Source organism: Portunus trituberculatus, chromosome 1, assembly GCF_017591435.1.
Source record: "Portunus trituberculatus isolate SZX2019 chromosome 1, ASM1759143v1, whole genome shotgun sequence".
In the NCBI taxonomy this organism is placed as follows: Eukaryota; Metazoa; Arthropoda; class Malacostraca; order Decapoda; family Portunidae; genus Portunus; species Portunus trituberculatus.
In genome coordinates, this window is record NC_059255.1 from 3,662,441 (window position 1) to 3,675,247 (window position 12,807).

Consider the following 12,807-nt stretch of genomic DNA (forward strand, 5'->3'; position numbering starts at 1 on the left):
TCCGTTCACTCTGTTTCCTACCCACCTGACGAAGCACGTTAACTTAACATGTCACTAATACAATTGTCAGGTGTTATCATTTTTCATGGCGGCTGTCAATGGCACAGGCTGCTTCTGACGTCTTCATCTTTCCCTCCCCTCATGCTTCTCTCTCTCTCTCTCTCTCTCTGATACACAGATCATCTACTAATAACTTATATTGAAGGTTACTTAAGTGGTGAAAATGACTATGTTACTTTTAAACTACAAACCTAAGCTAACTTAAACTATATTTCTAAACTAACCCAGCCTTGCTACACCCAAACCAGCAAACAATATAACAAACAATCCTTATCCATTTTAAAAGCATTCAACCTTACCAATCCTTAACAATATACCAAATCTCACTTAACCCAACTTTCTGACCTACTAACATATAAAAAGAAACTAATACACACAAATGGTCTGACATAAACTAACTTTGACCTAATTGAAATACACACAAACGTAACCCAACCTAACCTAATCACTCTATACACATACAAACACACTACACACTACACCAAACTTGACCTAACGCCCTATTAACCCCTTCAGTACCATGACCCATTTCCATATTCATTCTGGTGACTATTTGGTGATTTTATACAGCTTTAGAAACTTATGTGGGGATTGAAATAGTGAAGACTGTGGCCATTAATCTTCTGACCTTTATAGACACTTCCTAATGTCAATAAAATCATCTAATTGCACCCAAAACTCATGGTAAAAATATATCTGAGTACTGAAGGGGTTAAAACACACAAAAATAATCTAACTTAACCTAACCATTATATTCCCATTCAAACACACCCCTAACCATTAATCTTCTGACCTTCGTAGACACTTCTTAATGTCAATAAAATCATCTAATTGCACCCAAACTCATGGTAAAAATATATCTCAGTACTGAAGGGTTTAAAACACACACTAAAACTTAACCTAACCTAACCATTACATTCCCACACACACTCTTAACCTAACCTAACCATTACATTCCAACACATTCTTAACCTAACCTAACCACTACATTCCCACACACTCTTAACCTAATCTAACCATTACATTTCCACACACTCTTAACCTAACCTAACCATTACATTCCGACACACTCTTAACCTAACTATTACATTCCTACACACTTAACCTAACTTAACCATTACATTTCCACACACACTCTTAACCTAACCTAACCGCATTAACTCCCCTCCACCAATGAGGTTCCAAATAACAAGCAAAGGAACATTGTATATTTGTATATTATCTGAAAAAGTCACAAAAGAAGTACTGTTCAGAAAGCCAACAATTATAATGAGACAAAATAAATCAGAGAAATGAAAACACAAAACAGAACACAAACACACGTCAAGCGAATGATTTTTCTTTACTTACAGACAGACAGACACGGTGAAGGAAAAACACAGCGAGGGGATATAAACAAACGCATGACTTGTGAAATAAAGCACTGGAGAGGATTAAAAGTGGCCATATTGCACCACTTCTCTCTCTCTCTCTCTCTCTCTCTCTCTCTCTCTCGGCTACACCCACATAATTAGCAGTGGTGGTGGTGGTGAATTGTGGGTACTAGTTTAGGTTAGGCTGGGTTAGGTTGGGTTGGGTTGGGTTAAGTAGGATTGTGGGTATTAGTTTCTTTGTCATGTTGGTTTAAGTAAAAGAAAAAATAATGGTAGTGGTAGTGGTGGTAGTGGTGGTGGTGGTTAAGTAAGGTTAGGTTAAGATGAAGTGGTGGTGGTGGTGGTGGTGGTGATCAGGATGTACTGTAAGGTGATCTAAACATATCAACAGTGACTTGTGCTTGTTGCTTCCTCTTCTTGTATTAGTGGTGATGTGCTGACTGGTGACTAATTGGTGAATACGTTTTTTTCCTTTAGTCGTAACATATAGTTTGTAAAAATGAAAGACACTGTAATCACACACACACACACACACACACACACACACACACACACACACACACACTATACAGTTACAAAATGAAAAAGCAAACACGTTATTTAAACTGAGAATATTCCACCACCACCACTACCAGGAACCTTAAACTTCTCTCTCTCTCTCTCTCTCTCTCTCTCTCTCAAAACACACAACTAGTTATAAAAAGAAACATACTTTTTAAATCATCTTACTTCACCATTTTTTTATTCTATTTTTATGTCCTGGCCTATAGCACTTGTAGGTCTACTTAAAAGAGTATGGGAAGTGGTGTCCAGCTTCCACCTATTAGTAGCACACGATTCTATTTATAGTGGTGGGTATATTAGGGCCCATATCACCACCCAAGTGCATCTTTGGTGTAAGGCAATTACATCTCCACCTACAACTTGGCTATCACGGTGACGTGTAGCTAATTTTAAACCACTCGACAAATGACAAAGTTTCAAGACATGTGGCACGTGGTGGGATTCAAACCTATGCATGGACGTCTGCTTGATCCCACGTTCACCACCTTATCCACTACACCACCACTATCACCAAACCAAACATTTCTCCTCTTCACAAATACTTTCATCTTTCCACCACAAACACCAATCCAAACTTATCTTTCCTGCATCTTTTCCCCTTCTTTCCCAACCAATTCACAGCACCACACTAATCACCACACACTCCCACCACCCACTGACCCAACAAGATGCAAGGTTTACCAAGGTCACAGTGGTATTTGGGACATATAAGATTCAGGTTTAAGTACACTTCAAATCAGTAGTGTTGGAATATTGAGAAGCCAACAAGAGTGACTGACTGAGAATATGTTAAGTTGTGTCCCCTTTATTTGACTGCGGGAGGACACATATGGTGGCAGCAATGGAATTAATAGACGGATTGATTGGGAGTGTTAGGAAGGTGTTGCCTCTTACTTGACTGACTGTGAGAGGTCATATGGTAGTAGCAAAGAGGATCAATGATGGACTGACTGACTGACTAACTGACTGATTGATGGAGAATGTTAGGAAGCTGTCATCTCTTAACTGACTGACTTACTGGCTGACTAAGAGGAGAGGAACACTGACTGACTGACTGGATATAGTATTAGTGCATCTCCTCACTGACTGACTGACATACTCTTCCCTTCACTGACAGACTAAGAGGAAATCTGTAGACACGCAAGGAAAAGAATTAAGAGTTAATTCATATGAGGCTTAGAGATTACAAAAAAGGGCTTAGGAATTTGTTGATACGAGAAAATGGTTTAGGTGGGTTGTATTAGTGGAGCATTTCTCTATCTCTATCTCTGTCTCTCTTGGTTAGCCTGTCTACTCTATGATAAAATAACACTATAAATCTAACTCTCTCTCTCTCTGTCTCTATCCCAGGACATATCAGAGCACTACAAAACTAAAACTATCGATTCCTTACGGCCTTGTGATGATAAGAAACACACACACACACACACACACACACAGAAAAGATAATGTCAAACTCTTATCACAGCAGTCCTGTACAGTAACCAACACACACACATACACACACACACACACACACACACACACACATGCATTATTCTCTTTCTCTCTCTCTCTCTCTCTCTCTCTCCAGTATACACTAATTAAAGCAACACCCATGCCAGTTATAATCACATTGAATTTTAGTCTTTAGGAACAGGGCATATAAGGGTGATAATTCTAGAAGACCACTCATAAACTGGCTTGAGCTGGCTTTGGGTTTGTTAAGGTCAAGTATGGTTAGGTTAGGTTAGGTTACGTTAGGGATGCTTGGGAAGGGAAGGGAAGGGAAGGTTGGGTTGCATATTCAAACCTTGCTTCTCTCTCTTAACCCCTTCAGTACCAGGATGTGTTTCCATATTCATCCTGGTTACTATTTGATGATTTTATAAAGCTTTAGAAACTTAGACAGGGGATTAAAATAGTGAAGTCTCTGGCCATTAACCTTCTGACCTCCACAGACCCTTCCTAATGTTAATAAAATAGTTTAATCATACACAAATCTCAAAGTTAAAAAAAGTGTCCCAGTACTGGAGTTAAAAAATTCAACCAAGCTTAAATTATGAGGAAGAATATTTCAAACCTCACTTGTACCTTCTCATAACAATCTAACTTAAATATTTGGAAAGGATATTCAAACTTTGCTGGTCCAACCTCAACCTAACCTAACTTATAAAAATATCAAACTATGCCTCATTGTGGGTCGTTTTTGTTAGTTTCTGTTGCTCTTAGTCAGTTATCCCTTCTTACATACAAAAAGAAGACAAACAAACTAAGCTCACTGTATCTTCTCAAACTAACCTAACACACTTTAAACTTCCACTCCACCACCACCACCATTCCTCACAGCTTTCCTCTTAGTCTCTTACATAAAAAAAAAAAAAAAAGACAAACTAAAACTCACTATAACTTCTCAAACTAACCTAACACATCTTCAACCTTCACTCCACCACCACCACCACCACCACCATTCCTCACAGCTTTCCTCTTAGTCTCTTACATAAAAAAAAAAAGACAAACTAAAACTCACTATAACTTTTCAAACTAACCTAACACATCTTCAACCTTCACTCCACCACCACCACCATTCCTCACAGCTTCCCTCTTAGTCTCTTACATAAAAAAGAAAAACAAACTAAAAATCCTCATTGCAAACTGTCAACCTACCTTAACACACTTCAATCATTCACTCTACTACCACTGCCATTCCTCATAGCTCCTCTACCACTTAGTCTCTTAAATAAAAAAAAAAAAAAAAACTATAAAATCTCACCGTACCTTGTCAACCTAATCTAACACACTTTAAACCTTCACTGCACCATCACTGCCATTCCTCACAGCTCCTCTAATAGTCTCTTACATAAAAAAAAGAAAAAACAAACTATAAAATCTTACCATATCTTCTCAACATAACCTAACACATTTTAAACCTTCACTGCACCACCACCACCATTCCTCACAGCTCCTCCTTTATATAAAAAAAAGAATAAACATACTAATAAAACCTCATCGTAGCTTCTCAACCTATCCTAGCACACTTTAAACCTTCACCGCACCACCACTGCCATTCCTCACAGCTATCACAAGGGGAACACTCTGGGAGCCTTTGGGAGTGAAGTGTTCAAATCCTCATAGCTTGTGAGAGTCATTACACATTTCTCGACCCCTAAAAAGAACCATCATAGTTATCACAAGGGCCATTCATTCTGGGAGCCATTGGGAGTGTAGCATTCAAAGCCTTGGTTATAAAAATGGAGGGTAATTTCTTGAGTTCTTGGGAGTGTAGTGTTAAAAAAATCCCTCATAGCTTTTATTAGAGGGTCATTTCTCGAGCCTTACAAAGAGAACCATCATAGCTTTCACAAGGGTATTCATTCTGAGAGCCTTTGAGAGTGCAACATTCAAATTCTCATAATACAACATGAGGCATCATTCTGGGGGCTCCTTGTAGTGTAGTGTTAAAAAAAAAAACTTCACACCTTTTAATAGATAGTCATTTCTTGAGCCCTACAAAGAAACCTCATAGTTATCCTTCCCTCTGGGAGGCTTTGGTAGTGTAGTGTTCAAATCATCATGGTTAAAACAAGGGAGGGTAATTTCTTGAGCTCTTGGGAGTAATTTTAATAGAGGGTCATTTCTCAAGCCCTACAAAGAACGATCATAGTTATCATTCACTCTGGGAGGCTTTGGTTGTAGTGGTCAAATCATCATGGTTAAAAAATAGGGGAATTTCATGAGCTCTTGGGAGTGTAGTGTTTAATTCCTCACAGCTTTTAATAGAGGATAATTTCTTGAGCCCTTAAAAGAGAACCCTCATAGTTATCACAAAGACATTCATTCTGAGAGCCTTTGAGAGTGTAACATTCAAATTCTCAGATATAACAAGAGGCATCATTGCAGGGGGCTCTTTGTAGTACACTGTTCAATTTACCTTTAAATAGAGGACCACTTGTTGAGCCCTACAAAGAACCATCATAGTTCTCACAAGGACATTCATTCTGAGAGCCTTTGAGAGTGTACATTCAAATCCTCATAGCTTTCAATAGAGGACAATTTCTCAAGCCCTACATGGAACTCTCCCTCAATATTTATCACAAGGACATTCATTCTGAGAGCCTTTGAGAGTGTACATTCAAATCCTCATAGCTTTCAATAGAGGACAATTTCTCAAGCCCTACGAGGAACTCTCCTTCAATATTTATCACAAGGACATTCATTCTGAGAGCCTTTGAGAGTGTACATTCAAATCCTCATGGGTATAGCAGGAGGTGTCATTCTGGTGGGTGTTCTTGGGTGTTGCATACAAAGAATGAGACTTAAAGATGCCTTACAGATTAACTTGAGATGCTTCCAGTGCTGGGGGAACGCTCTGCCTCGCTTTTGTAAGTACACTGTCTCTGTCTGAGCTTACAATGGGCTAGGTTTGATTTGTAGGCAGAGCGTCGCATCAGCCATTAAAAACACACACACACACGCACACACACAAAGAAAAAACTGTAAAATGATGCTATAAAATGTGGAATCGTGCCTTTTTTTTTTTTCTTCATTTTTCCACGACCAGTGCCATCATCATCACTATTTCTCAGTTTCGTCAGTGTCATTATCACATTGAGATGATGATGTGGGGTGTTCCTTCAATCTGTTCAGCTGGCAACACTGCAGAACACTTGGCAACACTGTGCTGGCCTCACCTTAGTATTTACACTCGCTACAGCTAAACATGTTGACTGTAAGCTGTTTTCTTTCTATTCTTTTCTTTCCTTGTTGATTCAGTAATTATATACACAAATTTGATGCTTTCTTTTCTATTTTTTTTCTCCGAGTTACACTTTTCTATAATTAAATGTGAATTTTATCCTTTTTCTATCATCTGACATGAATTTCCTAGTTTTTTTCCTCTTACTATACATTCATGTCAGTATTTCCACTTCTATCCACCTTTCCATCTCTCAAATTCCATCATTATAACTCTTAGAAGCAACACTGTACTTCTGTCCACCTCCTCAGTCACCCACAATACCACAGCACTTTCCTGTCCACTAACACCCTCAACAATCACACACACACACATATACTCCACAACACAAGCTAACACATCAAGCTCTATCACTCCACACAAGCCAGCAGTGCATTGTGTCAGCCCAGTGTGTGAATGTAATGCCAACTGAATGCCATAAAAGCTTGCCTGTGCTGTGAGTTCATACCACCTCCTGTTGCAAGTACATTGGGTTACATGGTCATTAAAAGCCAGTTGTGTATACTTGAGAATTCTGTGAGATCTTGTGTTTTGACAGAGATGGAGGATAGTAGTAGTAGTAGTAGTAGTAGTAGTAGGAGAAGGAGAAGGAGAAGGAGGAGGAGGAGGAGGAGGAGGAGGAGGAGAAGGAGAAGGAGAAGGAGAAGGAGAAGGAGAAGGAGAAGAAGAAGAGAAGGAAAAGGAGAAGGAAAAGGAGAAGAAAGAGAAAGAGAAGGAGGACAAGGAGAAGGAGTAAAATTAGTAATTGAGATCTTTGTTTTCTCTCCTATTGTTGTTGTTTTAAGGGTTTAGGTGATGAAGAGAAAGTTCATGTATTGTTCTTGTGCTTTGCTGTTCATCCTGTAGTTCTTGTAAGCCCTTGAACAGTGTGGAGAAAGACTTGTTGTTCTTGTTCTTTCTGCTGTTAAAAGTTCCTGATGAAGGCTTTGGTATTTAAAAAGTTTTAGTATTGTTCTTGAGACCTGCTGTTCATAATCCTGTGGTTCCAGTTGATGTCATTTTGGAGAGCACTGTTTCCTTTCCAAATGTTGAAGGTTCTTGATGAAGGTGTCAGGTGTTGAAGGGAAAGTTTTGTTATTCTTCTTGTGCCTTGTTGTTCATAATTCTGTGGTTCTGGTAAGTCTTAATGCTGTTTTTGAGTAGTTTTCTCTCTCCCGATGCTGAAGGTTCTTGATGATGGGTCTTGGGTGTTTAAGGGAAAATCTTGCTATTGTTCTTGTGGCTTGCTCTTCATAATTCTACAGTTCTGGTAAAGTCTTATAATTTTTTGAGCATTGTTTCCTCTCCTAATGTTGAAGGTTCTTGGTGTAAGGATTAGCTATTCAAAAAGGTAAAATCTTGCTACTGTTCTTGTGGCTTGCTGTTCATAATTCTGCAGTTCTGGTAAAGTTTTGTTGTCATTTTAGATGTTGAAGGTAAAATCTTGGTATTGTTCTTGTAGCTTGCTGTTCATATTCTGCATGGAAGCAATGCCAGGGGTTCCTTTGAAAGTTCCAACTGCAGAGTTCAGCATATTTCACCCATCCAGACAGACTTTAGTGTTATTTCAGACAGCTGTTCCCTAGAGACCCAACAGCCAAGGAGAGGAGTTGGTGTTACCTCTTTGATAAACCAAGCTTGTCTCCACCAGGAAATACAAAAACTAAATGAGATCTTGAGTTGCCACAGTGGACACATTAATCTCCTACCTGATAGAACACAGCCATTATAATTCCAGTCATACAGAGCCAGTCATATGTTAAGCTAATGACTTCCTGTACCTGTTCAGCTCATCTTGCATTTCAGGGCCTTTTCAGTGTTTCCACCCCCAAGGCAAGGTCAATGAGGCTCAGTGTGGAGATTAGTGGAAACCATGAATACATACTGGCTTGACCTTAGTTCCTGCGGGTTTGGTGGTGTGTGGTGGTGTGTGATGGTGTGTAGTGGTGTGTGGCAGCTTCACTTACACAGGGTTGGTATGGTTGGACTGCACCACCACCTCCTCCAAACCTGTAGGGGGAGAAATGCAAAGGAGAACTCTAGAAAAATTGAAAATGCATCAGTGAAGAACAACAATAAAGATGGTCAGGGAAGCACCATTACAAAGACAAGGTTTCCCAGCCAACACCGAACCAGACCAGGGAATGTTAGGTTAGGTGATGGTAAGTTAGGTTCAATGATGGTTGTGTTACAGTAAAGTTGTGAATATATTAGGTTACAATAAGTAGCAGTTGTATAGTGGGATGTGCACGTTTTGAAGGCCACAAGGTATTAAAAAGTGCATGTACAAAATTTGGCCACAATCTAAGAATAGGAAGGGTACTCAACTGCATGGGTACAAAATTTGGCCACGGTTTGAGAATAGGAAGGGCATTTGTTCCTTAATTTTGACTCACTCTTTTTACTTTTCTTGTAGGGAACTAACAATCAAATGGGCTTTTTTTTTATATATATTTCGTTGCCGTTAACTGGCTTCCCTCCTGCATAAAAAAATAAATAAAATGAAAAATCTATTCAGGGTAACAGTTCCCCATATGCCAAAGTCCTCTGCAAGGCACCGTCCTAACCTCATCACTATAAGGAAAGATGTAAAAAGATGTAAAAATTAGCAAAATAAAGCAGTAGTTGTGAATAAGTTAGGTGATATTATATGAGAGTTGTAAATATGTTAGGTTGCAGAAAATTAAAATGTGTTCTTGGTTTTATGTGTTATTTCTTCTTTTTATTTGACTTATTCAATTATGTAATGTTATCTTATCTTGAACACACACACACACACACACAAAACCCTCCACCCCCACTCCCACCCTCCACACACACTTACTCTGCGCGTGGTGATTGTTGTAGCCAGTGTAAGCCATCTCATTGTCGTCATCATCAGCCCAGCGGTGTCGGGGTCCCAGCAAGCCGTCCTGATCCTCATCGATGCAGCGCTGGGGATACGTCACGCCATCACCCAGGCTGTCGGATTAAGGTAATGTTAGGTTAGGTTAAGTTAGGTTAAATTTGATTCTTTTCTTTCTTTTTCAATTTTTTGGGATTAGATTAGGTTAGTTAAAGGTTTGGTTAGTTTTTTCTCATTTTCTTTTTTTGTTAGGTTAGGTTAAGGGTTTTTTTTTTAGTTTTTTTTTAGTTTTTCTTTTGTTAGGTTAAGTTATGTTAGGTTGGGTTAAATTTTATTCTTTTCTTTCTCTTTTTCTATTTATCTTGTTAGGTTAGGTTAGGTTAGGTTAGGTTGGGTTGGGTTGGGTTAGGTTAGGTTAGGTTAGGTTAGGTTGGGTTGGGTTGGGTTGGGTTGGGTTAGGTTAGGTTAGGTTACATTGGGTTGGGTTGGGTTGGGTTGGGTTAGGTTAGGATGGGTTGGGTTAGGTTAGGTTAGGTTAGGATGGGTTGGGTTAGGTTAGGTTAGGTATGGTTAGGTTAAGGCAGGTTAGGGTGTGTTAGGTTAGGTTAAAACAGCACCTTAGTACCTACCTCTTTCTCACCTGCCACCTGTACCGTTAGCAAGATGCACAGGTGTTAACTACTACTACTACTACTACTCCTACAACTACTACTACTACTACTATTACAATTTTTATATCCTTGCACAACATTACTTTTATTACTACTATCATTATTTTAGGTTATATATATGTTTATTAGTAGCATTAGTACACTTAACTACTACTACTACTACTACTACTACTACTACTACTATTACTGCTGCTGCTATTAAGCCAAGCACAGGGGAGTCCTTATGATGCATGCAGGTCTGTGTGTGTGTGTGTGTGTGTGTGTGTGTGTGTGTGTGTGTGTGTGTGTGTGTGTGTGTGTGTGTGTGTGTGTGTGTGTGTGTGTGTGTGTGTGTTTGTTAAAGAGATGTAAAAGTATCTCTCTCTCTCTCTCTCTCTCTCTCTCTCTCTCTCTCCCCCACATACACAACACTTCATAATAAATAATTAAATAAAAACAATAATAATTTTATCACTTAAAACAAAAAAAAAGAAAAAAACTTGCACTACTTCACTTTAACCACACAAATGCTCTCTCTCTCTCTCTCTCTCTCTCTCTCTCTCTCACACACACACACACACACACACACATACGCACTACAAAGCAACTTCTAACTATGAGCCAGCAGGGAAGGTGTGTGTGTGTGTGTGTGTGTGTGTGTGTGTGTGTGTGTGTGTGTGTGTGTGTGTGTGTGTGTGTGTGTGTGTGTGTAGGTTAGGGTAGGAAAGGTATGGAACAGTTTAAGACAACAGAAAAAAAAATAAATAAATAAACAAAATAGTTCCAGGGGACGAGTTTTCGATCTTTAAGTGGCTCGTAACCCTCCCCCCCCCCCGGGAAATAAGACCATCTGCCTAGACACCCATTAATGTGACATCGAATAGAGTAATTAATGGTATTGTGACATCGAATCGTGTTAATTTAGAGGTAATGTGACATCGATGTCATGTGTTGTCTGTCTGTCTGTCTGTCTGTATGCTTGTCTGTCTATTTATGTCTGTATTGAGTATTTATGTGATATTGAATAGTGTGAATTTATAGGTAATGTGACATCAAATAGTGTGAATTTAGAGGTAATGTGACATCGAATTGTGTTAATTTTGAGGTAATGTGACATCGAATCGTGTTAATTTAGAGGTAATGTGACATCAAATCCAGTGTTAATTTAGAGGTTAATGTGACATTGAATCGTGTTAATTTAGAGGTAATGTGACATCAAATCCAGTGTTAATTTAAAGGTAATGTGACATCGAATCGTGTTAATTTAGAGGTAATGTGACATCGAATCGTGTTAATTTAGAGGTAATGTGACATCAAATCCAGTGTTAATTTAAAGGTAATGTGACATCGAATCCAGTGTTAATTTAGAGGTAATGTGACATCGAATCCAGTGTTAATTTAAAGGTAATGTGACATCGAATCCAGTGTTAATTTAGAGGTAATGTGACATCAAATCGTGTGTATTTTGAGGTAAAGCGACATCGAATCGTGTGAATTTAGAGATAGTGACATCAAATCGTTTGAATTTAGAGGTAATGTGATATCAAATCCAGTGTTAATTTTGAGGTAATGTGACATCGAATACAGTGTTAATTTAGAGGTAAAGCAACATCCAATCGTGTGAATTTAGAGATAGTGACATCGAATCGTGTGAATTTAGAGATAGTGACATCAAATCGTTTGAATTTAGAGGTAATGTGACATCAAATCGTGTTAATTTAGAGTTAATTTCGAGACAGACTGACTTAATGTACAATGGTGGCGCTGAGGAAATTAATTGATCAGTCTTCTAAATACCCTCGGAATGTTAATTTATCTAGTCTTCTTTTTTTCATGTACGAGGGAAAAGCTGGCCAAGGGAAAAAAAAGAAAAACAAAAATTGACATCAGCGTTCTACTAAGTACCCATGGAAATAAAATGTGAAATATATAAATAGAAAATAATACAACCAGCTTTCAAAGTACTCATGGATGTAATAAAAAAAAAAAAATAAAATAAATAAATTACATCAATATTCTACCTTCTTGTACGGAAAAAAAAAAAAATATATGAAAATTGTAATGAGCCTTCGAAGTACCCACGAAAATAAATAAATAAATAAATAACATCAGTTTTATAAGAATCCACAGATATTCAATAAATAAATAAAAATAAATAAAAATGATATTCTTCAAAGTTTGTGAATCCTTGGTCGAGAAACTGTTCTAGTGTTTATAAAGACTTATGACAACAAAAGAGAAAAATGAGCTACGAAACTACAAAATAGAAAAAAAAAGGCTGGGAAAAATAAGAAATGCAAGTAAATATTATCATTGTACCATATTTATCCACATTTATTTAGATCAGAGCAAAAAATTTAAACGGAAGAGAAAACCGGGAAAAATAAAACGGTAAAACGTGATGTATTTTCAAGGGTACTAAGAAAATTTACCTCCATTACAAAAACAAAGAATAAAAAATAAAAGCAGAGAAAATTAAGTAATCGTGTTTATATAGAATTAAAAAAAATATGAAAGGAAAAGAAAACGGCAGAGTAATATATTTTCAAGGGTACTACGACAATTTACCTCCATTACAAAAACATAAATAAATAAATAAAT

At 37.9% G+C, this 12,807-nt stretch overlaps 1 protein-coding gene across 3 annotated transcripts in view; it reads right to left on the reverse strand.

Moving 5' to 3' along the window:
* Positions 1 to 1,259: 1,259 nt before the first annotated feature.
* LOC123508382 (palmitoyltransferase ZDHHC20-B-like) overlaps positions 1,260 to 12,807 on the reverse strand; it is a 32,343-nt gene continuing 20,795 nt past the window's right edge. For all 3 annotated transcript variants that reach the window (XM_045262257.1, XM_045262201.1, XM_045262128.1), the window contains 2 exons: positions 9,536 to 9,672; positions 1,260 to 8,721 (listed from right to left, as the gene is read on the reverse strand). In XM_045262257.1, the coding sequence (XP_045118192.1) occupies positions 8,675 to 8,721; positions 9,536 to 9,672 (184 nt within the window). In that variant the 3' untranslated portion in view covers positions 1,260 to 8,674. The remainder of the gene's footprint in view (positions 8,722 to 9,535; positions 9,673 to 12,807) is intronic.